Source organism: Octopus sinensis, linkage group LG8 (assembly GCF_006345805.1).
Source record: "Octopus sinensis linkage group LG8, ASM634580v1, whole genome shotgun sequence".
In the NCBI taxonomy this organism is placed as follows: Eukaryota; Metazoa; Mollusca; class Cephalopoda; order Octopoda; family Octopodidae; genus Octopus; species Octopus sinensis.
The window spans coordinates 75,347,456-75,373,064 of NC_043004.1; the positions used below are offsets into that span (position 1 = coordinate 75,347,456).

The 25,609-nt window shown below is 38.1% G+C and overlaps 1 protein-coding gene across 1 annotated transcript in view; it reads right to left on the reverse strand.

Annotated features, from left to right (window-relative positions):
* LOC115214854 (low-density lipoprotein receptor-related protein 2-like) overlaps window positions 1-25,609 on the reverse strand; it is a 75,169-nt gene that overhangs the window by 14,793 nt on the left and 34,767 nt on the right. Inside the window, exons 3-9 of the mRNA XM_036505164.1 lie at window positions 19,274-19,390; window positions 16,970-17,092; window positions 14,428-14,547; window positions 13,084-13,209; window positions 10,990-11,156; window positions 9,005-9,228; window positions 289-498 (exon numbers count right to left, since the gene is read on the reverse strand). Coding sequence (XP_036361057.1) covers window positions 289-498; window positions 9,005-9,228; window positions 10,990-11,156; window positions 13,084-13,209; window positions 14,428-14,547; window positions 16,970-17,092; window positions 19,274-19,390 — 1,087 coding nt within the window. The remainder of the gene's footprint in view (window positions 1-288; window positions 499-9,004; window positions 9,229-10,989; window positions 11,157-13,083; window positions 13,210-14,427; window positions 14,548-16,969; window positions 17,093-19,273; window positions 19,391-25,609) is intronic.

Below are 25,609 nucleotides of genomic sequence, written 5' to 3' on the forward strand. Positions count from 1 at the left end.
CCCCTTTTAAATTTCAAGTACGACTCATTTTTGCCAGCTGGGTGGACTGGAACAATATGAAATAAAGCATCTTGCTCAAGGACACAATATGCCATCAGGAATTGAACTCATGACCTTACAATAATGAGCTGAATACCTGAACCACTAAGCCATCTGCCTTCAAAAAGACAACCAAACTCACTGGGAATATTAAGCGTCTTATTTGTGGCATGGCATAATAATAATCTGACACAAATAACATGTGAGGAACTTGAAGTAAAGTGAAAGCTGACTATTTAAGAATGTTACCTGTTTAATCCGTTGTAATCAAAGGTCAGCATCTGGTCGAAATGGCTATCAATGAAATAAATCCTTTTGGAAATAACATCAGCAGTAATTCCACGTGGAAAGGTATACTTCGATGTTTTAAAATACACCATGTTACTTCCATCCATAAAAGCTCGGTAAATACCATTGACCCTTTCATAGCTGTATCCCCAAAGAGTAACGAACATATATCTGTTAAAAGAAGAAGCACATTATTACATATATATGAGTAAATTGTCAAACACACACACACACGTATATATATACACACACACACACACACTCACATACATTCATTGCGTGTTACTGCCCGACTAACACAAGTGATGAGAAACTTGCAGATGACTTCTACTCCGATCTGAAGGGAGTAACGGAAAGTGTCTCTTTCCACTTCAATGGCCAAATAGGGAGGGATGATGCTCCGTTCACCTATAACAAAGAGACTAACCGGAACGGGATAAAACTGATTGATTTTGCTCACAAGTTCCAACAGTAGATTGCAAACACAAGGTTCATGAAACACCCAAAGTGGTTGTGGACATTGCCACATCCATCTGGATCTTATTCACAAATTGACTAGTGACCGGGATAACTAGTGACCGGGACCTCTGGAAATATGCTGTGCTGCAGAAGACTCGGCAAGCACAAGTGTGACCATAACCTTATGGCCTATGCTAGGGGTGTAGCCAATCCACTTGTGCATGCCTTTTCTTCATTGGACACTAAACTTTGCTTGTGAAGACAAGTTGAGACAAGTGAAATCGAAGTCGAAATCAAACTCAGTGATGGCATCCGTTGCTAGTGGAGCGCTAAGAGTACCATACGAGTGAGATCGTTGCCAGAGCAACAAGCTGGCCTTCATGCCGATGGCACGTTAAACATACCATTCGAGCGTGATCATTACCGCGTCGCATTACTAGCACCTGTGCTGGTTGCACGTGAAACATTCGAGCGAGGTCGTCGTCAGTGCCACTGGACTGGCTCCTGTGCAGGTGGCACATAAAAAGCACCAGTTGGGCGTGGCCGTTGCCAGTACCACCAAACTAGCCCTCGTGCCAGTGGCACGTAAAAGCACCCATACACTCTCGGAGTGGTTGGCATTAAGAAGGGCATCAAGCTGTAGAAACTCTGCCAGATGAGATTGGAGTCTGATTCGCCAGAACTCGGTCAAATCGTCCAACTCATGCTAGCGTGGAAAGTGGACGTTAAATGATGCTGCTGCTGCTGATGATGATGATGATGATGACTACATACTTGTGAGAAACAAGTGGAAGAACTATCCATAATGCACAGGCTAATTCCAATTTATGGGATATGGGGCATGAGGTAGGGTTAATGAAATTTAAAAAAACATTTCACTATCGTTTTAAAATTAAGTTTCATTTTCTGTTTTTTAAAAAAGCAAGTGTGGATTCTAATGGTATTTCACTGATTTCCAAATTTCTATTTTTTAACCCTCAAGACATTTCCCATCGATTTTATGGGAATAGGGCAAAAAAATGGTCAAAAACTATTGTGAAAATTATCCAGCAGCAACGGGATACTCAGCTAGCATAAATATATTCTTTCAACCAACCTATGGTTAGTTGGAACTCCTCTATTGGTTCAGATCATAGAGTTGTTTCCATATGCACTGTTCTCAGCCTTAGAACATCAAAGCCACCAGCCCCAAACCCCATGAAACAGATGGTCTGGTCCAAGGTATCATCAAATAAAGACTTAGTGCACTTATTTGCTGTAGATGCTAAAAACTGTTTTGAAATGATCTCAGAGCACTCTGACGACATTGAAACACAATCTAATGACCTCATAACAGCCACAGATAAAATTGCCCTTTCAAAACTACTAAAAAAAGGAAAGAATAACGCACAGATCAATTCATGCAGATGTCCATGTGAGAGAAGCAAGGAAGCATCTAGAAAGATTGAAATTTAGACATGAACAGAGGTCTACTAAAAATAACTTCAAAGATGCTTCTAAAGCTCAAGGAACACTAGATGAGGCATGTGCCAATGTAGAAACAGATTACATTAGATGAGATTAACAAAATTGCAAACATGCATACTGCAAAGCAACATTCTGTAGTGTGGTAATTAATAAGCACACTAACTGGAAGAAAATTTAAGCCCTCTATCAGGCTTAAATGTGGTTCCTCAGAGAAGTTCAAGGCCAACTGGTTTGACCACTTTCAGAAACTTCTTGGAGAACTGCTACAAACTAATGGTCTTCCACTCCCTCTACACTAAATATCTAATGTATTAGACACCAACACGGACCTTTTCATATTGGATGAGCTCAAAGTAGCTCTCAGTAGTTTGGCAAACAATAAATCTCCCCAAGACTTGATAACATACCAACATTACTGTGCAAAGATCCAATATTTCATGAAACCTTACTAGGTTTCTGCAACAACACATATACACATCATTTGCCTCCATCAGCTTGGTTGAAGAGTGGAATTGTCCCTCTTCCCCCAAAAGAGGTGATCTAACAAGTGCAGCAAATTATAGAGGCATTACTCTGATCCCATTTGCAGCAAAAGTTTATAACGAACTTCTGCTTAATAGGATTGTACCACTTCTTCGTAGGAATCAGAATTGATTTAGAAGGGGCCAGCCAGCAACTGTTCAAATCCTTTCTATCCGTCACATACTGGAAGAAATGAAAAAGTTTAACATGAGCATCACAATCTGTTTTGTCGACTTTCACGAAGTATTTGATTTCATCAGCAGAGATCTTATGTTTAAAATCCTTTCACATTTTGGTATTCCTCACAGGATTGTTGATGCTATCAGAACTCTGTACACAAACACCCCTGCCATAATTATATCTGCTGATGGAGAGACTGATTTCTTTGAAGTTGAAGCAGACGTTCAGCAGGGTGACACACTCATTCCTTTCTTGTTCATCATTGTTCTCGACTATGTTCTACAGATTTCCCTAGATGGTATGGAGAAAAAGGGGCTCCTTTTAAAACCCCGCCAGAGCAGTAGGCATTGTGCACAATATTTAACTGATCCTGACTTTGCTGACGAGCTGGCCTTGATATCCCATTGTATTAACGATGCAGAATCTTTGTTACAAGCACTGGAGAAAGCAACAACCCAGGTCGGCTTTTACTACAATGTGAGTAAGACAGAGTTTATCACAACCTCCTCCAAGTCAACTTAAGTCGCTCAGGCGAGCTGGTAGAAACGTTAGCATGCCGGGCGAAATGCTTAGCAGTATTTAGTCTGTCGTTACGTTCTAATTTCAAATTCCGCCGAGGTCGACTTTGCCTTTCATCCTTTCGGGGGTCGATTAAATAAGTACCAGTTACGCACTGGGGTCGATGTAATCGACTTAATCCGTTTGTCTGTCCTTGTTTGTCCCCTGTGTACGTAGCTCCTTGTGGGTAGTAAAGAAATATATTTTAAGGCGGTGAGCTGGCAGAAACGTTAGCAGGCCGGGCGAAATGCCAAGCGGTATTTCGTCTGCCGTTACGTTCTGAGTTCAAATTCCGCCGAGGTCCACTTTGCCTTTCATCCTCCCGGGGTCGATAAATTAAGTACCACTTACGCACTGGGGTTGATATAATCGACTTAATCTCTTTGTCTGTTCTTGTTTGTCCCCTCTATGTTTAGCCCCTTGTGGGCAATAAAGAAATAATATATCAATCAAAAACGTTGATGACTTCAAATACCTTGGATCACACATAGTAGACTCCCAAAAGGACTTTCATATCCGCAAAGCTCTTGCTTGGAAGGCATGTAACAGAATTGATAAGATTTGGCACTTGAAACCTTCCACGCACGTTAAAATATTTAGAACATTGATTGAGCTGGTCCTTCTCTATGGATCAGAGACATTGGCTCTCTTGAAAAAAACAACTGGATGGAACATATACCAACCTACTCAGAAAGATACAGAACATCACCAATATCCATCAAGCTAAAGCATAAATGGCTACAATTTGCTGGCCACTGTCATCGAGCAGAGAAAGAGGTTATCTCATCCCTGCCCCTATGGCATCCCTCTGGAAGTGTTTTCTCCGGGAAACTGACATTTCCAGGTACTATATCTCAGGACTCAGGGCTGGACACAGCAATGCAGGACCGTGTAGTGTGGAAAGACACTGTCAGTGGAGTTCCAACTAACCATAGGTTGGTTGAAGGAATATATTTATGCTAGCTGAGTATCCCGTTGCTGCTGGATAATTTTCACAATAGTTTTTGACCATTTTTTTGCCCTATTCCCATAAAATCGATGGGAAATGTCTTGAGGGTTAAAAAATAGAAATTTGGAAATCAGTGAAATACCATTAGAATCCACACTTGCTTTTTTAAAAAACAGAAAATGAAACTTAATTTTAAAACGATAGTGAAATGTTTTTTTAAATTTCATTAACCCTACCTCATGGCCCATATCCCATAAATCCTAAAATTCCAGCTTGTTTCAAAATTTTTTAATCATAGTTTTAGAATATGGACAGTCCAAATCTGTAAGTTGTCTCTGCTTATAATTTCAAAATAATTTTCAGGCAAAAAGTGTATGATTTAAAAGAGATTTAGCTGGTGTTTCTCGCACATTCCATGACCACCGGGTTCCTTCCTTATTTCTTTATCAATGACATGTTTTGAGTATTGATGCTTTTTAATATTTTTCTCTACAGTAAACACATTTTATAGAATGATGATGCAGTGGGCCATTGCTGGTATTTAAGCAACACCAACAAAAAAATTTGACATTTAAATGTTTAACCCCACACTCCACATCAAGAAAGTCCGTGTGTGTGCGTGTGTGTGCGCGCGCGCGCGTGTGTGTGTGTGTGTGCGCATTAAAGCTTTCATCCTCGAAATACCAGGACGTCCAACATGAAATTCCCACATCATTTTCTTTCGTACTGCGTCAAGTATCACTACTCTCTGTGCATACATCAGTACGCCATCACAAATTGAGTATAGGTTCATGTCTTGCTTTTCTTTCACACCAATCCTGTTTCTTTCTATTCACAGTGCACTTCTACGTGTCCAATGGAAGCATTACGCTTTCTTAAATGGACAGGTTTTTTCCCTCAGGTGTAGACCTCCACATGCGAAACATGGGTTTGTTTCCTGATTTCTGTCTTGTTTGTACTGTATTTTAATACATACTTGATATCTATTCTGCCTGTTTCGCACTTCTTTCACTTGGGAGCAATATTTATATTCCATTTTCTCTTTGCCGCGTTTTAAATTTAATATTCTTTCACTCTTCTGACAATTGTTGTAGGGTTACAGCTTGGTTTTTTTCCCCAGTTTAGTGAGATTTCTTCTTCTTACTTTTGCGTCATTTTCTGCAGTTAGTCCCTGAATAAATATCAGACACTTGAACGTATCTGGCATTAATTCGTCCAGTTTGAACTCTTCACATTTTCTGTTAACTCTATCAGCATATGTGATGTAGTCCACCACGTTGTTCTTTTCTAGGTTCAAACATATCCAGGTTGTACTGAACAACGAACTTTTCTCGCTAAACCTTTTACACAATATGGCTATTGTATTTTTAAAGTTTATGTCAGAACGTTTTTTAGGAAAGTACATCATTGCTGTGACACTCATGTTCTCCCGCTACCAGGTTTCTTAAAATTAAATGCGTTTTCATATCATCGTTCCAATCTTTACTCTCTTTATTAAAGATTTGTTCATATCTTCTATAATACACCTCAAAGCTAACTCCTTCATCTGGTTCATACTTAAATTCTGTTATTGAGTTTGCAACATAATCTGACGAGAACATCTTCTTAGTATTTTCTGGGGTAATTGTTGTTGTTCTTGCAGTTATAGCTGTTGTTGTTGTTCTTTCAGTTGTTGTTGTTGTTGTTGTTGCAGTTTTTGCAACTCAAGAAACTAGCCAACAATTTTTCCAAAATTTTACGATTTTTGTATACCATAAGATTTACACAAAACTTTTGTGAGTTCCGCAATTCCTTGTGAGTTACTTAATTCCTCATGAGTTTCTTAATTACTCCTCGCCACTGCTGTAATCCTTTGTTGGACTGTCAAAACACTCACTCAGGTATAGCAGTACAGTTAATTAGGCAAGTAAGACCATGACTATCTATGACTGCCTCCTTCGTACTCTCTACTGCTGACACTGACTGACAGAATTTTATAATGACTATCACATACCACTCATCACATGGGAGGGGTGTGCCATTATTACTGCTATCCCCCAAAATACAGAATAACTCAAAAACTGAGATTTTTATGTGTCAGCATTTATCAAACTAGTGAAAGACCGAGGGGTTGTGAATTGATATAACAGTGATAATAGTAAGTAAAAGCTTGAAGCCACTTCAACATGGCTGTTCCATTCAAATGGACATCACTGCGAGTTTTTAACCCCAAGAGGACATCTCTAGCTGGTTAAAGTTACACACCTGCATCCGATATATTGCGAGCAGTGGAACGAACCCCTCTACAACTTTCTAGCGATGGGACCAATATACCAGTCTAATTTCAGTATATTTCTGCCTCTCTTCAATACTGGACACCTCGTCTGCTAGAGATCTTGCTGCGAACACACAGTTGCTGATCTTGCAACAAGCAAAACAGATAGTTCGAAAACCTCTTTAAGAGATCAATACAGTAGTTGTTCTAGAAAGCAATGTTCGTAGCCAATTCAATATGGTTGTTTTGTTCGAATGGATTTATTGCGATTTTTTAACCGAAAGAGGCCATCTCCTCTAGTTGGTTAACGATGCACACCTGCATCTGATATATTGTAGGGGTTCGCTCCCCTACTCGCATCACTGACCAGCTAGCGGTTAAAAAATCGTAGTAAAGTCCGTTCGAAAGGAACAGCCATGTTGAAGTGGTTATTAACATTACTTGCTAGTACAACTACTGCCTTCATCTCTTTATGAGATTTTAGAACTAGCGATAATAGTATTTCTCCGGATAGTTCTGGGGAAAATTATAGAAACAGTTACAATGTTACGTGGATAATTTATATTTTGCAAATAGCTTTCTCGTTATGCCGTTCTGTAAATAAATATATAAAGAAACAAATAAAGAACATTTGTGCAGACTTATACTCAACCATTCTAAATTAAATTGTTCATTGTGGTCTTTTAGATCCCAGATTAATTCACTGAGCCCTGTACTGTTACGTTTATTCCTATCCCTAAGTGTTGAGTAATGGATAGAAATTCTTTTAGATAACTGTAACGATGTACTTCCAATATAAAATTGTACTTTATTATGAGTAATGATTTTACACTGGTATATAGAATTTTTAATTTTAGTTACTTGGCATAAACTTAATTCTGTAGGAATTGACTTTAGATACAATAACCTTCTTATTAATATTTCTAGAGGGATGGATGGTATTAGCTAAATTAATGTTAGTATTAGTAAATGTATTAATATTTAACAGATTGTTTATTATGTGAAGAAATAATTTGCAAGAGATTTTTTATGTTGGAAAAACCAATCTTAACCGTATGTGAGTTGATAATAGAGTAATACCTAGAATTCTTTGGAAAATTCCTAATAATAGCTTCACAAAATTGCAATGGGAGATTCTCTCAATCTCGATACCTTATGGCAAAGGCAAGGAATTCTGTCTTCTCTGTAATTCTGAACTATTTTTCATTATTTTTTCTAAAAGTCCCCTAGTAAACACGGTTATAGAGCGTGCATACTGATGTAAACATTGGCAAAAACAAACCTTTAGTTCATATAAGTAATCTCTATCTTTATATATAATTTAAACATTAATTTTCTTTTTATATTGAACATTCACTAAAAGATATCCTTCCTCTTTCTGTAGGCTACTTCTGACGTTATATCATATAACGTTTTTTCAATCAATATTAATAGCGTTCAGTAAATCACTATACATATCCATCATTTTCTGTTAAAATGTCTTATTAACGAGTTTCATTTCTTCACTTCCATGAAGAGAAGATTACATTGTTTTACACCATTTATTCCTTTGGAATAATATAAGTGATATCTTCGAAACATGTGTCGGAAGTAAAATTATTTGAATTATACCTGCGTTAAACTCCATTTATTTATTTACCTATTTATATATTATACAAAAACGTCCACGTAAACCCGAAGTTTCTACCTTTAAAAACAACGAGTTACACCCTCTTTGTTTGTGTGATTTTTTGCTACCCTTGTAACTATTTATCTACTTTACCGTGTTAATTGTTAACAAGGAAAAAATACACACATCTATCTATCTATCTATCTATCTATCTGTCTATCTATCTATCTCTCTCTCTCTCTCTCTCTCTATATATATATATATATATATTATATATATATATATATATATATATATATATATACAGATAGATAGATAGATAGATAGATAGATAGATAGATAGATAGATAGACAGATAGATAGATAGATAGACAGATAGACAGATAGATAGATAGATAGATAGATAGATAGATAGATAGATAGATAGATAGATAGATAGACAGATAGACAGATCGATAGATAGATAGATAGATAGATAGATAGATAGATAGATAGATAGATAGATAGATAGATAGATAGATAGACAAACACACATGTATGTGTGCTGCAACCAGTAGCTGGTTCCTCTGGAAATCTATAATCAATGATTTGATTCTTCATAGAAAGAAGTAAGGAATGAAGCTGAACCATGAAATATAAGAAAAAAGAAAAAAAGGAAAACATAACCAAGATGTCTTACCCAACAAGAGGGTCAAGTGCTATGGAAAACGTTTTCGTTAGGCCTGTAGTGATTATTCTACACTGACGTCTGTTGTCAAGACTAAGGATGCCGATGGATCTCGCAATTCTGTCTTCATAATATAAATTGTTGGCAATCCAATCGAAGGAGAGCAAAATAATGTTGAATGTCGTTTTGAGTGGAATCGAACGTTTATTCTCACCAGATAAATCAGATTCCCAAAACTGAAATGAATATAGAGACAATTAACTCCAACACAGCATTGGGGAAATAGTGATGAAGATGATGATGATGATGATGATGATGATGGATGAACGCAAAATTGACCTGAGCAGAATTCATCCTCATTCACCCTCCAATATTCTCAGACCTGGGCCCCTGTGTCAAACTTTACTCTTAACCCGGGCGTCTGAGCAGAAAAATTAATGTTGCATTTACAGCTTAAGGCTAATGATTGCAGACAAACAAATGGAAAGAATCACAAAAAAAGACATTCAAGAGAATAACAATAATAATAATAATAATAATAATAATAATAATAATAATAATAATAATAATAATAATAATAATAATAATAATAATAATAACCATCAGAGCATCACAACAAATCACAACACCAACCCAAAGCACATAGAGCTGCGCTCGGTAGTGAAGTGAAAGCACGCTATAAAAATATTATTAATAGCAATAATAACAATAATATAATAATAATAATAATAATAATAATAATAATAATAATAATAATAATAATAACAACAACAATAATAAGCGATTCTCACAACTATCGCATTTGTTCACCTGAATTGCTGCTTTCCTCATCACTTTCGCCCATTTGATTGTCTGAATCTCTCTCACTGCCTCATAAATAGAAACTCATTGTCTAAAGAATAAATATTATCAATAATTTCCTCAGCTGCAAAGAGTGTAGGTCTCACTCATTTATACATGCATTTTTTCCCCATTTAAACCAGAAGTAAACAACACCTGTGGGGGACACCCTTAACAATGAACCCACTTGATTACAAAGCCGCAAAGCGATCAATTGTTTATTTCTAGTATTTTATGTTCGTTATCTGTGTGTGTGGTTCATTACAGCTTTAACAACAGAAATTTGGTTGAGATTACGTTCCTTTTTATTCTAGGTACAATTGGAACACAGCATTGATACAACATTTCAGACTTGAGAGGAAGGATATCGTTGACTTATCTACCCTATTAATTAATTGGTATTTATTTTATCAAGTCTGGAAGGAGAAAAAACAAGGTTGATTCCACCCTTGAAAGCCAAACAGACTGAGTGAGGAAATACTTGATTAAAACACTCTTACCATTTCACTGGTACTTACTTCATTGATCACTGAAAATTTGAAGATCAAAGTTGAGCTCTTTGGGATTTGGACTCAATTTCTGAAGAGGCCTTGCTATTTGTAGTGTAAGAAATTCTTCTGCTAACCGTTATTCTTTAATGTCCACATGCATGGCTCAAACAGGGGTTAGTGGGACAGATTTAGATTTTCTATAGCTGAATGACCTTCCTGTCACAAACCCTTCTCTGTTTCCAAGTAAGGTAAAATTAACCCCATGATCAGACATCATTTTTCAGAATATAAGGGATCAGTGGCATTCATTTACAACAATCATGTGTCGTCAAGACAAGGAGAAAGAAAGAAACACATATTTACTCAGACACACATACACACACACATATATATATATATACATAGTGGGCTTCTTTCAATTTCTATCTACTAAATCCTCTCACAAGGCTTTGACTACAGAAGAAACCACTTTCCCAAGGTGCCATCCAGTGGGACTGAACCCAAATCCATTTGATTGGGAAGCAAACATTTTACCCACAGAGCCATGCTTTCATCAACAATAACAACATAAAACATACTGGATTAGTTTATAATCTGTGGTTTTAAAGGGTTTAAAATCTTTAATTAATCCTTGTGAAAGGAAATGAAAACCAAACTTTGGATTACCTCTCGTTTATCTGAGTCGTGAGCATTGGCCCAGAATATCTTATTTCGATAGGAATCAAAAGCTACAGGACTTATCGATGTTGTGGCTATAAGTTTTATGTCACTACCATCTGTCTTCATTGAAAAAAGTCTCTTGTTACTGGATACGATTAATCTTGCGCTTTCACCTAGGCAAAGAAACGAAATTTTGAAATACATCTCTTCTCATTTATCACAGGAGTTCGGTTCAAAAGAAAAAAAAAACACAATTAAAATTGGATCATTGTTCTGCACTTTCCAAATAAAACAAAATACCAAACTCATTTCTGTAAAGCTCTCATTGTCACATAGTTTCTTGATTAACTCTACCTTTTCTGGTACAGAATATATTGGGCCATCCCATAAATAATGCAGTTTTTTTCAGATGGGTTAAACTACCTTTAAAAGCAGTTTGTAATTCTACCTTGTCCTTATTCTTAGTGCAGGTTTTGAAGAGTGCAGTTCGATTTTAACAGTTATTTTTTCAAAGCTATAATGGAAGTGACAATGGAGCATATCTGGAATATTTTGCTTTATGAATTCAATAAAGGCAACAACACAATGGAAAGTGCAAGGAATATCAATGCGGTATACGGGGACTAGACAATAAGCATAAGCCAGTGTCAAAGGTGGTTACAGAAATTCCGAGCTGGAAACTACAACCAAGAAGACGAGCTTCATCCTGGAACATCTTCAGAGCTTGACAATGTTGTCCTGCAACAAGATCCCATTGTAACTATTGAGGAACTAGCAGAGAAGTTTGGATTTGGTCATTCAACCACTCATCAATACCTGTGTACCATTAGAAAAGTCTGTAAATTGGGTCAATGGGTTCCTCATAAACTTACAGAGTTTAATTGTGTGCAGAGAGTGAATGAGTGCTCCCCTTTGCTGTTACGTCTCATGAATGAACCTTTTTTGGACTGAATAGTGACTGGTGATGAGAAATAGGGGTACTTTTCATCAAGGATAAGTGGATTTTTGAAGAGGGGCTTTGCAAGTCTACCAGACAGATGGAAGAGCATTGTAGAAAAGGAAGGAGATTATATTTTAGATTAAAAAAGAACTTTATCTGAATTATGGGATGACCCAATACTTGTCTGCTTTATTTGTTAGGATCAGTTGCCTTTGTATATTTTTCTGCTCACTTGTCCCACGTTGATGGGCATGAGTACATAATCCATACGCAAAACACTCTGCCTTGCAGCAGCAGCATCTAAACACAAGCAATTGTCAGAGCATTTTGGGTAGCTGAGCATTGTGGGTACCCACCAGGGTACTTTTTTGCAATGTGAGCAGAATCTTCAACTGATCATTGACAAGTGTTGTCAGGAATCGATCTGTGATAAGCTTAGCATCAACTTCACCATCATCATCATCATCATCCGTTTTTCTTGCTGGTATGGGTTAGCCAGTTTGACAGAAGCTGGCCAGCCAAAGAACTGCATCAGGCTCCAATTGTCAGTTTTGGCAAGGTTTGGCAAGGATGGATGCCCTTCCTAATGCCAACCTCTTTACAGAGTGTATAGGGAGCTTTTTACATGGCACCAGCAGAGGTGATTTTTTTTACAGGGAACCAGTACAGGTACATTTTTATATGGAACCAGTCCAGGTGCTTTTTACGTGGCACCAGCACAGGTGATTTTTTTTACATGGAACCAGTACAGGTACTTTTTTATGTGATACCAGTCCAGGTGCTTTTTACATGGCACCAGCACAGGTGATTTTTCTTTTTACATGGAACCAGTACAGGTACTTTTTAATGTGGAACCAGTCCAGGTACTTTTTAATGTGGAGCCAGCACAGGTGATTTTTTTTACATGGAACCAGTCCAGGTACTTTTTAATGTGGAGCCAGCACAGGTGATTTTTTTTACATGGAACCAGTACAGATACTTTTTAATGTGGAACCAGTCCAGGTACTTTTTAATGTGGAGCCAGTCCAGGTGCTTTTTCCTTGGCACCAGCACATGGTTTACAGGTGAGCGTATTGTGTTTTCCTTGATCAGTGAAGAAATAAATCCCTGACAAATGAGGCGACATTTATTAAGAAAATTTTCATATGTTTTCAACTTACTGTTATTTGCTCGACACATCTGTTTTCCTGTTAATGTAAACCCTGCCTGACAAGAACATGTGTATCCATATTGTTTATTTGTACAGATCTGATCACAGTATCCCCAGCTGGAGCATTCATTGAAATCTGAAGCAGTCAAATAAGGATTTGGTTATTAAATGATAATCATTAGGAAAATAAATAAATAACATGGTAAATTCAGCCAAAGCAGCATTAAAATAAAATTGCCATCTATGTATCATGCTAAATGTATGTACAGCATTGAAAGGTATGATGCAGTGGTTTTTGTCAGAGAGAAAATCTCTTGATAAACATGTTGCGTTATAAATACAATATATTTCAGAGCAAGGCAAAACTCCATCATAGCAGTGATTCTCAAGAACACAGACACATGTTGGTCTACTTGGAGATGGTTTGCACATCTTGTGCTACTTAGGGCTTGCTAGCAGACATATTTTGCCCTACTTCGGTCTTGTGACAAAAGGAAGTTGTGATACTAATTCTTTCTACGCTACGCACAAGGCCTGAAATTTTGGGGAAGGGGACTAGTTGATTACATCGACCCCAGTGCCAACCTAATACTCATTTTACTGAAACTGAAATGATGGAAGGCAAAGATGACCTCAGCAAATTTGAGCTGAGAATGTAAAGTTGAAGGAAATGCTGTTGAGCATTTTGTCTGATGTGCTAATAATTCTACCAGCTGAGCATCTGAGAAATAACAAAAAGGAGGATAACAACGACAACAATAGGCACAAGGCCTGAAATTTGTGTGGAGGGGACTAGTCGATTACATCAACCCCAGTGATCAATTGGTACTTTATTTATCGACCCCCTAAAGGATGAAAGGCAAAGTTGACCTTGGCGGAATTTGAACTCAGAACATAGCGACAGGCAAAATACCACTAAGTATTTCGTCCAGCATTTCGTCCAGCTTCCTGCCTTAACAATAACAATAATAATGAAAATAATAATAACAGGAACAACAATAACAAATGTAATAAATAAATAAATAACTGCAAGGGTTTTTTTTTTAAATAAAAATAATTATGTTGTACATCTTAAAATGTATATTGATTTCAAATGTTGGCACATGGCCAGCAATTTCAGGGGACGGGTAAGTCAATTACATTGACCACAGTATGCAACTGGTACTTATTTTATTAACTCCCACAAGGATGTAAAGCAAAGTCGACCTCGGTGGAATTTGAACACAAAACATAAAGACGGACGAAATGCTTCTAAGCATTTCTCATCCAGCATGCTACTCATTCTGCTCGCTCACTGCCTGACATCCTACCATGTCTATTGAGATTTGTATTTATGCAATTACTTTATACTTACCAATACAAGTCCTTTTATCGTCTGGTTTTAACGCCATTCCATCCGCGCAATAACACATACCACCTTCGGGAGATGGGTTACATCTGTATAGACATGATAACAAACCACAACGCCTTGAAGCTAATAACAAAGAAATTATATAAGAAACATGAAAATCTTGAAGGAGTAGGTTAATGGCTTAGATATTTGTTTATATCTACAGATATGTAAACAAGCGATGTAGTAGCACTGCTAACACAGCAGAACATGGCACTGACTTGCAAAAACGTGTTAATATACTTAATTGTAGATCATGGTTTCATAAGGAAGTACCACCACGTGCCTGCAAGGCATTAATATTTGGTAACATGTTTATATTAATGTATGAATGTGTGTCTATAACATATAATGAGTGCAAGTGAAGGCAATGTAGTTCAGTGGTTAGAGTATTCCGTTCATGATATTAAGGTTGTGAGTTCAATTTCAGGTAGTGCATTGTATCCTTAAGCAAGACACTTCATTTCATGGTACTCTGGTTGCTAGCATATCTAGGTGGGGGGCACTAGGGGTGTTCTGCTCTGGGTGGCACTTTTAAAGGGGCAGCACTTTTGGGTCTGGTGTAGGTAATATGTGTTTTTTGTGGGGTCCAGGGGCAGCAAAGGAAAGGGCCACCCTGGGTGGCACAAAGTCTAGCTACGCTAGTGACCCTGGTCCATTCAGCTGGCAAAAATGAGTAGTTTCTGTATTTCAAAGAGCCAACCTTGTCACATTTTGTATCATGCTGACTCTCCCTGAGAAATACATTAAATGTACGTGGGTCTGCGGAGCACTCAGCCACTTGCATGTTAATTAGTGAGCAGGCCGTTCAGTTGATCGGATCAAATGGAACCCTTGCCTTCATAACCAACAAAGTCCCAGTTTGATAAAAATTGTATACATAGAGGCACAGGAGTGGCTGTGTGGTAAGAAGCTTGCTTCCCCACCACATGGTTCTGGGTTCAGTCCCACTGCGTGGCACCTTGGGCAAGTGTCTTCTACTATAGCCTTGGGCCAACCAAAGCCTTGTGAGTAGATTTGGTAGATGGAAACTGAAAGAAGCTCATTGTATATATATATATATATATAAAATATTATTCGAGACAAAACCACTATTTTGCAAAACAAACAAGGAAAGACTTAATTAATACATAAAATTTTAATAAATAGTCAAAAAAACCGCCACTACAATCGTTTCTTGTCTTGATCGACAATCTTCAGGTGGACTTCCAATAATTCAGTGTCAAATTATGACTTCATAATTTGACACTGAATTATTGGAAGTCCACCTGAAGATTGTCGATCAAGACAAGAAACGATTGTAGTGGCGGTTTTTTTGACTATTTATTAAAATTTTATGTATTAATTAAGTCTTTCCTTGTTTGTTTTGCAAAATAGTGGTTTTGTCTTGAATAATATTTTATAATATTTTACTATAAAATCGATTTAATCCTAAATCTGATTTTTTCCCTGTAAATTTGTATATATATATATATATATATATATATATATATATATATATATATATATATAATATATATATATATATATATATGTATATATATATATATATATATATATATATATATATATATATACATATATATATATGTATGTGTCTATTTGTGTGTCTGTGTTTGTGCTCTCATCATCACTCGGCAACTGATGTTTGTGTGTTTACGTCCCTGTAACTTAGTGGTTCGGCAAAAGTGACCGATATAATAAGTACAAGGCTTACAAAGAATAAGTCCTGGGCTAGATTTGTTCGACTAAATGTGGCACTCCAGCATGGCCACACATGACTGAAACAAGTAAAAGAATAAAAGAATAGCACACGCATGCATGTATGCTTGTATAAATCATCTTCATCAGCATTTAATGTCCATTTTCCATGCTAGAATTAGGCCGGGCAGTTCAACAGAAGGGCAGCAAGCCTGGGGACTGCACCAAACTGAACTGTCTGCTTTGGTATAGTTTCTATAGCTGGATGCATCTTCCTAATGCTAACCACTTCATAGAGGTTACCCTGTGCTTTTTTTGTGGCACCAGCAACAGTGACCAGCAAGACTCACCCAGCTGTAGGGGTGTGGCGGTTTATGGCAGGTGATAAGAGGTTAAAATATGACAGAGGGACAGGAACAGGTGACAGAAGGATATGGTTACCCCCAGTTGGAAAAGGGAGAGACAATGGTGGTGAAGATGTGTCAGGGTTTCCCTCAAGTTGCAGGAAGAGGAAGATAAGAGAAACGATGTGAGTGGGTAAGATAATGAAAGAGCGAAAGGAAAGTGGCAGATATATAGAGAAGGGGATAGGGGGAAATACGGTAGGTGATGGGTATGGTGAAGGGTTGGTCAGTCGTGAATACCAGTTAAAGGGGAAAAAGGAGGAAGTAGGTGGGGTCAGGAAAGGTGAAAGGGAGCAACAAAGATCACAGGAAGTGTGTGGGGATGGTGGGGTATACTTAAATACATTATATATACCTACATATAAACATTTCTACTTTACAAATTTAAAGATATTACTTACAACAAGTGGAGGCCTCATCTGCTCCGTCATCACAATCGTTTTTCCCGTTGCACACACTCGTTATCGGAATACAACGTTCAGCATTCGGACATGCCCACTGATTGTTTGGACAGACCTTTTGATCTGTGCCAAAGGAGAGACAAAAAGAGAAAGTCTTAGAAACATTATGAAGGTTTGTATTCTACTATTTGGGTTCTTATCTTTGAGTTTCCCATAGGCCTTTGACATCATCATCATCATCATCATCGTCGTCGTCGTCGTCGTCGTCGTCATCGTCATCGTCGTCGTCATCATCATCATCATTATCATCGTTGTCGTCATTATCATCATCATCATCATCATCGTCATCGTCATCATCCATGTTCCAAGTTGGCATGGATCAAATGTTTCAACCGAATCCAATAGGTTAAGCGATTGCATTGTGTTCCAGTGCTTACTTTGGTATGGCTTCTACAGCAGGGTACCCTGCCTAATGCCGATCACTTTACAACATGGTCTGGGTGCCTTCCCATGCCATCGACACTAGTGAGGTTGCCAGGCAGCTTGCAAGGCTGAAAAACGTGGGTCAGTGGGGTTTGGTAGCTTAATGTAATGAGGCAAAGGGTTAAAGTATGAAAGAAGGGACTGAGGCAGAGGCAAGCAGCATTTTCATTGAGAAAATGTGTATTTTCTAAGTGGTGAGAAATCTTCTTTCTTGAAATTTTAAAATCCATAAATAAGTAGAACTGGTTTGGGTTGAATTTAAACCTGGCATTCTACGTCACTAGAATCTCTGACTGAGAGTTAAACCAATATTCTAGTTACACTCATAGGACACCTTAATTTCATCTAAACCAGTGGTTCTCAACCATTCTTGTTATCTGTGGATCCCTTTGATTACTGTTTCAGTCTGGTGGACTCCCACAGCCATTTAAAACTAGTTTTATAGAAACTTCTTTCAAAAGTCCTATTTTGTTGTTCACACATTCACTTGTGTAGGTTGAGCTATGTAAAAACAGGAGAGGAAGAAGCCTCGCTGTTTCATGCAATAAATATATTATAAGCAGAAGTTTTTCATGCACCCTTAATATACAACCACAGGTCCCCAATTTAACGTTTTACTTGCAAGGACCCTACAAAATCCTATATATGGAGCCCAGTTGTGTATCACTGCTCTAGATTATATAAAGTTGAAACGGCTCATTGTATTTAAGAATACTGACTAATAACTATTGTCCCTACATGGCCATTCTGATGCCTATGGTTTCATATATGATTAATACAATATTTCAATGCCACACAGTCTACTGTTACTTAGATATCTTGTATTTGAATACCACATAATTTAGACAAAATTGGGAACACTGGTATATGCTAACCTTTCACCACTGATAGCAAGGTTGGTGAATTAATATTGCATATAGGGCCAAGGGTGGTTTTTTTTTTTGACACAGTTTTGGAAACAAAAATATGTCCAATCTGGCATCACATACAGTGATCCATAAATAAATCAGCTGATTTGGCTTCTCTCAGAACTATATTTTGTCTCAGTTATGCCATATTTAAATACTAGACGACCAAACAGCAGGGAGTAAATGGATATTGAAAGATAAATCACTTATATTACATCCTGGGTATTAGGGAAAACAGGGGTCTGTTGGTATCCTTAACTACAAATATATAACTTTAACTCATTAACATTCAAATTACTCTCTCAAATGTAATCCTTATTTACTTCCATTGTTTCGGATTAATCACGGATTATCTCATAGCTTTGAGATTTTTTTATAATGTGCACAGGAATCGTGTTGTGGTTAACAAGCTCTCTTTGTAACCATATGGTTTGGGGTTCAGTCCCACTGCATGACACCCTGTGCAAGTGTCTTCTACTAAAGACCTGGACTAACCAAAACTTTGTGTGTGAAGATGGTGGAAAGTGTGTGAAGCTCTTTGTGTGGGGGGATGGGGGTGTAAGTATGTGTGTGTGTGTATTTTTGTATTCGGTCCCATCTTCTCTGCATGACAACTGACGTTGGTCTGTTTACATCCCCCATAACTTGGCAGTTTGGTAAAAAAACTGGTAAAATAAGTACTAGACTTAAAAAGTAAGCCTGGAGCCAATGTGGGGTCCCTGCCTGGGTACAGTCGAATGATTCAAGCAAGCAAAGGGTAGAGATAAAAAATTAAGCTAAGTGTACTAATTTATAGAGATAATTGTAATAATTAATTGTAATAAAACTGAAACCAAAAGCATTGAGAAGCGGGGGTGGGGGTTGTGTGTATTGAAATGAATCTTTAGAAATTACATTAATTAGAAATACATACAGCAAACTTGTTCATCAGATTCATCTTCACAGTTGGTAACGCCATTACATAGGAATTCTTGCTTGACACACTGACCAGAATTACAAGCAAACTGGTTGCCCAGACATCCAGAAAGTGCTACAATAATCAAAGGAATCATATTTAGACATTTTTTAGATACCATTACATATGATTGAAATATAATTAGATGGAAGAATTAATCACCTTTATTAATTACATCATAATTACATATGAGAGATGAAAGATAGATAAATAGATAGATAGACAGATAGATAGAGGGAGAGAGAGAGAAGGGGGAGAAGAAGAGAGAGATGGATTACTGTGATGTGGCATTAATTTAGATTAGGTAAAGCTGTGTCCTTCTAGGGAATTCTGGTTGGGTTCTAATTCCACTGTACTGGAATCTAGCTACGTGTCTTCTGGTGTAGTCTTAGGCTGGCCAATACTTTAATAGGGAAATTTGGAAGACAAACATATGTGGACACATATTCTACACACACACACACACAAACATACACTATGATTCATTTTTTCTTTTGGAATTGGATCTAAGATCAGATATAAAGCTATAAATAATGATTTCCAAATTTGGCACAAGGCCAGCAATTTCAAGGATGGGGTAAGTCAATTACATAAATCCCAATACTCGACTACAACTTATTTTATCAACCCTCGGTGGAATTTGAACTCAGAACGTAACGACAGACGAAATACCGCTAAACAGAAGTAGTAGTAGTAGTGGTAGTAGGTGTAGTAGTAGTTGTAGTAGTAGTAGTGGTAGGTGTAGTAGTAATAGTAGGTGTAGGAGTAGTAGTAGTAGCAGCAGCAGCAACAGCAGTAGTAGTTGGTGTAGGAGTAATAGTAGTAGTAGGTGTAGGTGTAGTAGTAGTAGTAGCAGCAGCAACAGCAGTAGTAGTAGGTGTAGGAGTAATAGTAGTAGTAGGTGTAGGTGTAGTAGTATAGTAGGTGTAGGAGTAATAGTAGTAGTAGTAGGTGTAGGTGTAGTAGGTGTAGTATGAGCAGCAGCAGCAGTAGCAGCAGCAGTAGTAGTAGTAGTAGTGATAGTAGCTCTTTTGGTGAGGTTGGTGTTAATGGTGGTTATGATGGTGATGATAGGAAGAGGAGGACGAGGAGCGCAAAGTGGCAACAAAAACAGAATATAATGACTATGATGATGACGATGGTGGAGGTGGTGGTGGTGACGACGACGACGATGATGACAGCATTATCATCATCATCATCGTAATCAACAACAACAGCTGTACCAGTCTTTACTATAAGTTGACCGTGGAGAAGGAGACCCTTGTGTTGTTGTCTCTCCAACGAACCTTCTCAGTTCTTCTTAAACTGACTGATACAAAACGTTGACCTCTTTCAAATTTTGAAAGATCTCCAGATCATGTGAGACCCCCGAGCTTCAGTTGGCATTGTGGCGGTTGATACTGTTGCTGCTGCTGTTACTACTACTACTACAACTACTAATACTACTACTACAACAACTACCACTACTACTACCACTACCGTCACCACCACCACCACCACCACTACTACTACTACTACTACTACTACCACCACTACTACTACTGCTACTACTACTACTACTGCTACTACTACTACCACTACTACTACTACTACTTGACAGCTACCATAAATCCGACACTGCTTTGTCAATGTCTCCTTGATCGATGTTGTTGCTGTCGTAGTTTATAGCGTTGTTCGCAACGATGTGGTGGTGGTGGTAGGAATGTTAATGGTGCTACTCTTGTCAGTGGCTCAGCAAAAAAAAAAAAAATTGTTTAGTGGGTAGAAACCCAGGTTCAAATTTTTTAAATGAAAAATGTGGATTTATTTCAATGTCAACATTATCAGAGACCTGGATCACTTACCGCAGTCACATCCGTCTCCTCGAGCGTTTCCACCAGCGATGTCTCCGCACCATCCTCAACATTCACTGGAGTGACTTCGTCACAAACATTGAAGTCTTGGAGCGGGCCGAGATCCCCAGCATTGAAGCCATGCTACTGAAGTCCCACCTCCGATGGGCAGGGCATGTCACCAGAATGGAGAACCATCGCCTTCCTAAGATTGCCCTGTTTGGCGAACTCTCCACCGGCCACCGTTAGAGAGGAGCTCCGAGGAAGCTACAAAGATTGCCTCAAGAAGTCTCTAACAGCATGTCATATTGACCACCAATGCCGGTCAGACCTGGCTGCGGACCGTGATGTCTGGCGCCACACGATCTTCAACGCAGTCAGCAAGTTTGAGGAACAAAGAAAAGACGCACTTAAAGACAAGAGACGCAGGAGGAAGGTGCGAGCCGCCTCTGACACCACACCGGATGTTACCTTCGTCTGTGGACACTACTCACGGACCTGCCTTTCCCATATCGGACTTGTCAGTCATGAGCGTGCATGCACGCGACGTGGACAGCCTTCCTGATCTTCGTTCGCGAAGCTGAGCCATGATGATGATGATGAACATCATGACAAATGCAGGTATAGATGGGGAAGGTTTTGCATACAAGAGGGGAGAGGAGAAGGATAGAGAAATGGATAGAAAAGAGAGAAAGTCATACACCAAATAATATTGAACACTGTGTGGGATACCTCTGAGTGGGAACAGAAGTGGGGTGTGTGATATTACATTGACTAACAACCATAAAATGTTGCACAGAAAGTCACTACACACACACACACAACACACACACACACACACGCACGCACGCACGCACGTATATATATATAATGATGAAGGAGATTGTTGTATACAGTGCTCAGGTGCACTACAACTAAATAAATAATAAAAAAAGGCCATCAGGTGTAGTGCTGGCGGATTTCAGGACACATGGAAATTTTGAAGGATGTAGTGTCTCGACATCTAACAACTGATGCAGGAAGTTTATTCTATGCTTCGGCAATTCTGAAAATCATGGGTGTTGTATTGTTTTATGATTTTATAAGCATGTCCGCGAATGTTTGACATATGGAATTCAAAAAGGTGCCCAAGGTTGTTGTTAGAAAGATGGTGAAAAATCTTCTGGGTGTCAACCAAGTCAGTTGCCAGACATCTGAGGTCCAATGTATCCATGTCCAGGGATGCAAGACGTTCAGAATATGGTGGATGTCTGGCGGCGGGTATTAGTTTTGTTGCACATTTCTGAACAGTTTCCAGGAGATTTATATGCTGAGCAAGATATGGGTTCCAGACTGGTGATGAAAATTCCAAGTGTAGAGAGCTGGAGAGCGGCTGACTAAGGTCTTACTGAGTGATGCTAGTACCCTCTCAGCCTTCCTGACGATTTCCCTAACCCTTTTTTCCGAACAAAAATAACGAGTTTGTAACACATTAAGAGGTCAGGGTACTTGGTTCCACGCAAAAATCCGAGGGTTTCTTTTTTCTTAGTGAAACGCGTGCGAGTGTACTTCCCAAAATTTACCTAAACTTCTAAACCCGACCCTTTTTCTACAGAGTTTCACAATTTCAATGAAATTTTCCCGCACTGAATGTTTTTTCTGAATAAGTTAATTTTTCGCTTGTTCACATAATTATACACGCCTCAGTTTATCTAGCAGTCAAGAATTTTTCAGAATATTACAAGAACATTCCAGAATGTTAATTGAAATATAATGACATCTTATCAAGAAAAATAAATAACGAAGTGTTAATAAACTTAAAATGATGAGCATGGATCGAAGAGACAACTCAAAATCAAAAGCTTAAAATAAGTTCCTGCAATATTTTCTAAAGGGTGTTCTGAGAAACCCTTGTATTTCACTTTTATAAAAACCTGCATTTCCGATAATACAGAGTTCTTGTAATAAAATTTAATAAAAGTTTATAAAGGAAAGAGAATGGTATTCACTATTTTAAAATAAGTTGAATTATTTTAAAAACGAAGAAAGTAATTAAAACACAAGGAACATAGATGTTTTGAGGGACATAGATGTTTTTCGATTGAATATATTTTGTTTACTTAAAAATTGGAATTCTTCAAGGTGGTACCCCAGCATGGCCGGCCGCAGTCTAAAAACTGCAACAAGTAAAAATAATTCTGGGGACGATACATTCAACTAAAAGTTCTAAAAACGAAAAAACAACCGAAAAATATAACCGTGGGGCTTTTGACCTAGGGGGCTTTTGACGGAGAGCTGATAGAATTGTTACCGTGCAAGAAAAAAAAAGGCTTAGCGACATTTCTTCTGATAATTACCAGTTGAACACTAGGGCTGATGTAACTGACTTATTCCCTACCCCGACATTGCTGGTCTTGTGCCAAAATTTGAATTCAGTATTTGCCGGATGGAGGCATGTGGATTTGTGACTCACGATCGCAAGATGGTGGTTTCCATTGTCGGAACGGGCGATGTGTTGTGTTTGTGAGCAAAACACTTCACGTTGCTCCAGTCCACTCTGATATATGAGAAATCGAGTAGCGTTGCGAGAGCCAGGTAACTCTTTCATAAAGCGTGCTGCCTTCTCGCTCACTCATACGTCATGGAAACTGGGTAACCGGCCTCAGTGGGTCCTACGACTCATGGCTATAATGCCCGGCGGTTGACAATGACAACGATGAATATTGGTTTCAAATTTTGACACAAGGCCAGCAATTTCGGAGACTGGGAGTAAGTCGATTATATCAGCCCAAGTGTTCAACCGGTATTTATTTTATCAGCCCCAAAAGAATGAAAGGCAAAATCGACCTCGGCGGAATTTGAACTCGGGACGTAAAGGCAGACGAGATGCTGTTAAACATTTTGCCCAACGTACTAACGATTCTGCCTGCTTGTTGCCTTACTTAATGATGAATATTAACAGGCATCAAAGGACGTCGCTTGCGCCCGTCCGGATTGGAACTCGGAACATAAAGGAATCCCAAAACAGCATTTTGTCCGACGATTAAACACTTTCTGGATTTTTTCGGTTTGACCGGCAGTCTTTTCTAGCGGTGTCATATGAAATTGTCACCCATAATTATGACCCTAGTATCGATCTATTGCATTTCATTCTGTTTTAGGGTTAGAGTTAGGGTTAGTTAGGGTTAGGGGTGGGGGGAAGGGTATCTTTTTTTTCATCAGAATTGTAAATAAACCCAATCTGCTTCTTAAACGAGGGACATATTCATACGGCACAGAATGTTTTCACCTCAATAGACGTCATTGATTGGTTGAAATTGCAGAAATTGAAGAAAAAACAACAACAAATATCTTACAAACTATAGTATTTTCTCAATAAAGCCAAGAGAAAAAAGATGTTTTATAAACGCATTCTACCAGTATACGAAGTTTAAAAGTGTTTAGTTACGTGGAAATTACTTTAAAAAACTGCCGGTCAAACCGAAAAGATTCCACTTTCTTTCCAGTCGACAACCATCCTTGAAAGATAAATGAGAAACGGAACAGATGGCTCCATGTTACATAACAAGAGAACGTCGTGACTATTTTGTATGGAGATGAACTTTTACTGACATATTTGCTCTGCCTTCTACCCAACCTTTTGCATTTCTAAATTACTATGTATCAAAATAGAATAAAATATATATAATAAAACTATAGTGTCATTAAGAAAGCTAAACAATGAAAAATCAGACAATGATACACTGGCAAACTAAATGTCTGTAATTTTGCAACGGTGAGTTAATTAGAAGTTGCAACAATGAAAATCATTCCAGGCAAACACGTTTTTGATCCTGGACTGTCTTGTTTGTGTGTTAAAGTATTTGAGTTTGTTTTCAACAGAAGGTTGTGTTGTCATTTATTTATTCTTATATCTCATTCTTTCATTCTATTTCTTTATGACAGTGGTTTGATGTTGAGGCCTGACAACCTTCATTCACCATGTCTTTATATTTAAGCCGGACAAAGAACATTTTCTTTTTACTCAAAATTACCCCATTTTTAAAGAAATGTTTCAAAATGCTATTATTACCGAGAGTGTTATACAAGGGAAACCCTTCAAAACCTTTCTTTCATATATTAGCATTATTGTTGGACATAAAACCCCGGCTAATATATATATGTGGCAGTAAGGAACACTTAAGGGATTTCTTACAAATAAAAAGCAGTAGAGACATCACCAACAATAGGTGACAAGAAGTGTTGTCCTCAAGAGACAACCCCGACAACAGGTCATAAACAGGTGTTGTTCTCAAGAGACGTGAAGGACAACAGATAACAGCAGGTGTTGTGCTGTCCAGAAATACCACTGACAGCTTGTCACAAGCGTTGTTGTTCTCAAGAGACCAGAGGAAACGGCGAAAGGCGAAAACAAGTGTACACAACGATCACAGCGTTGTACTCTGTAATAGATAGCAAAAAGAAAGGCTTTTACGATCGTTGA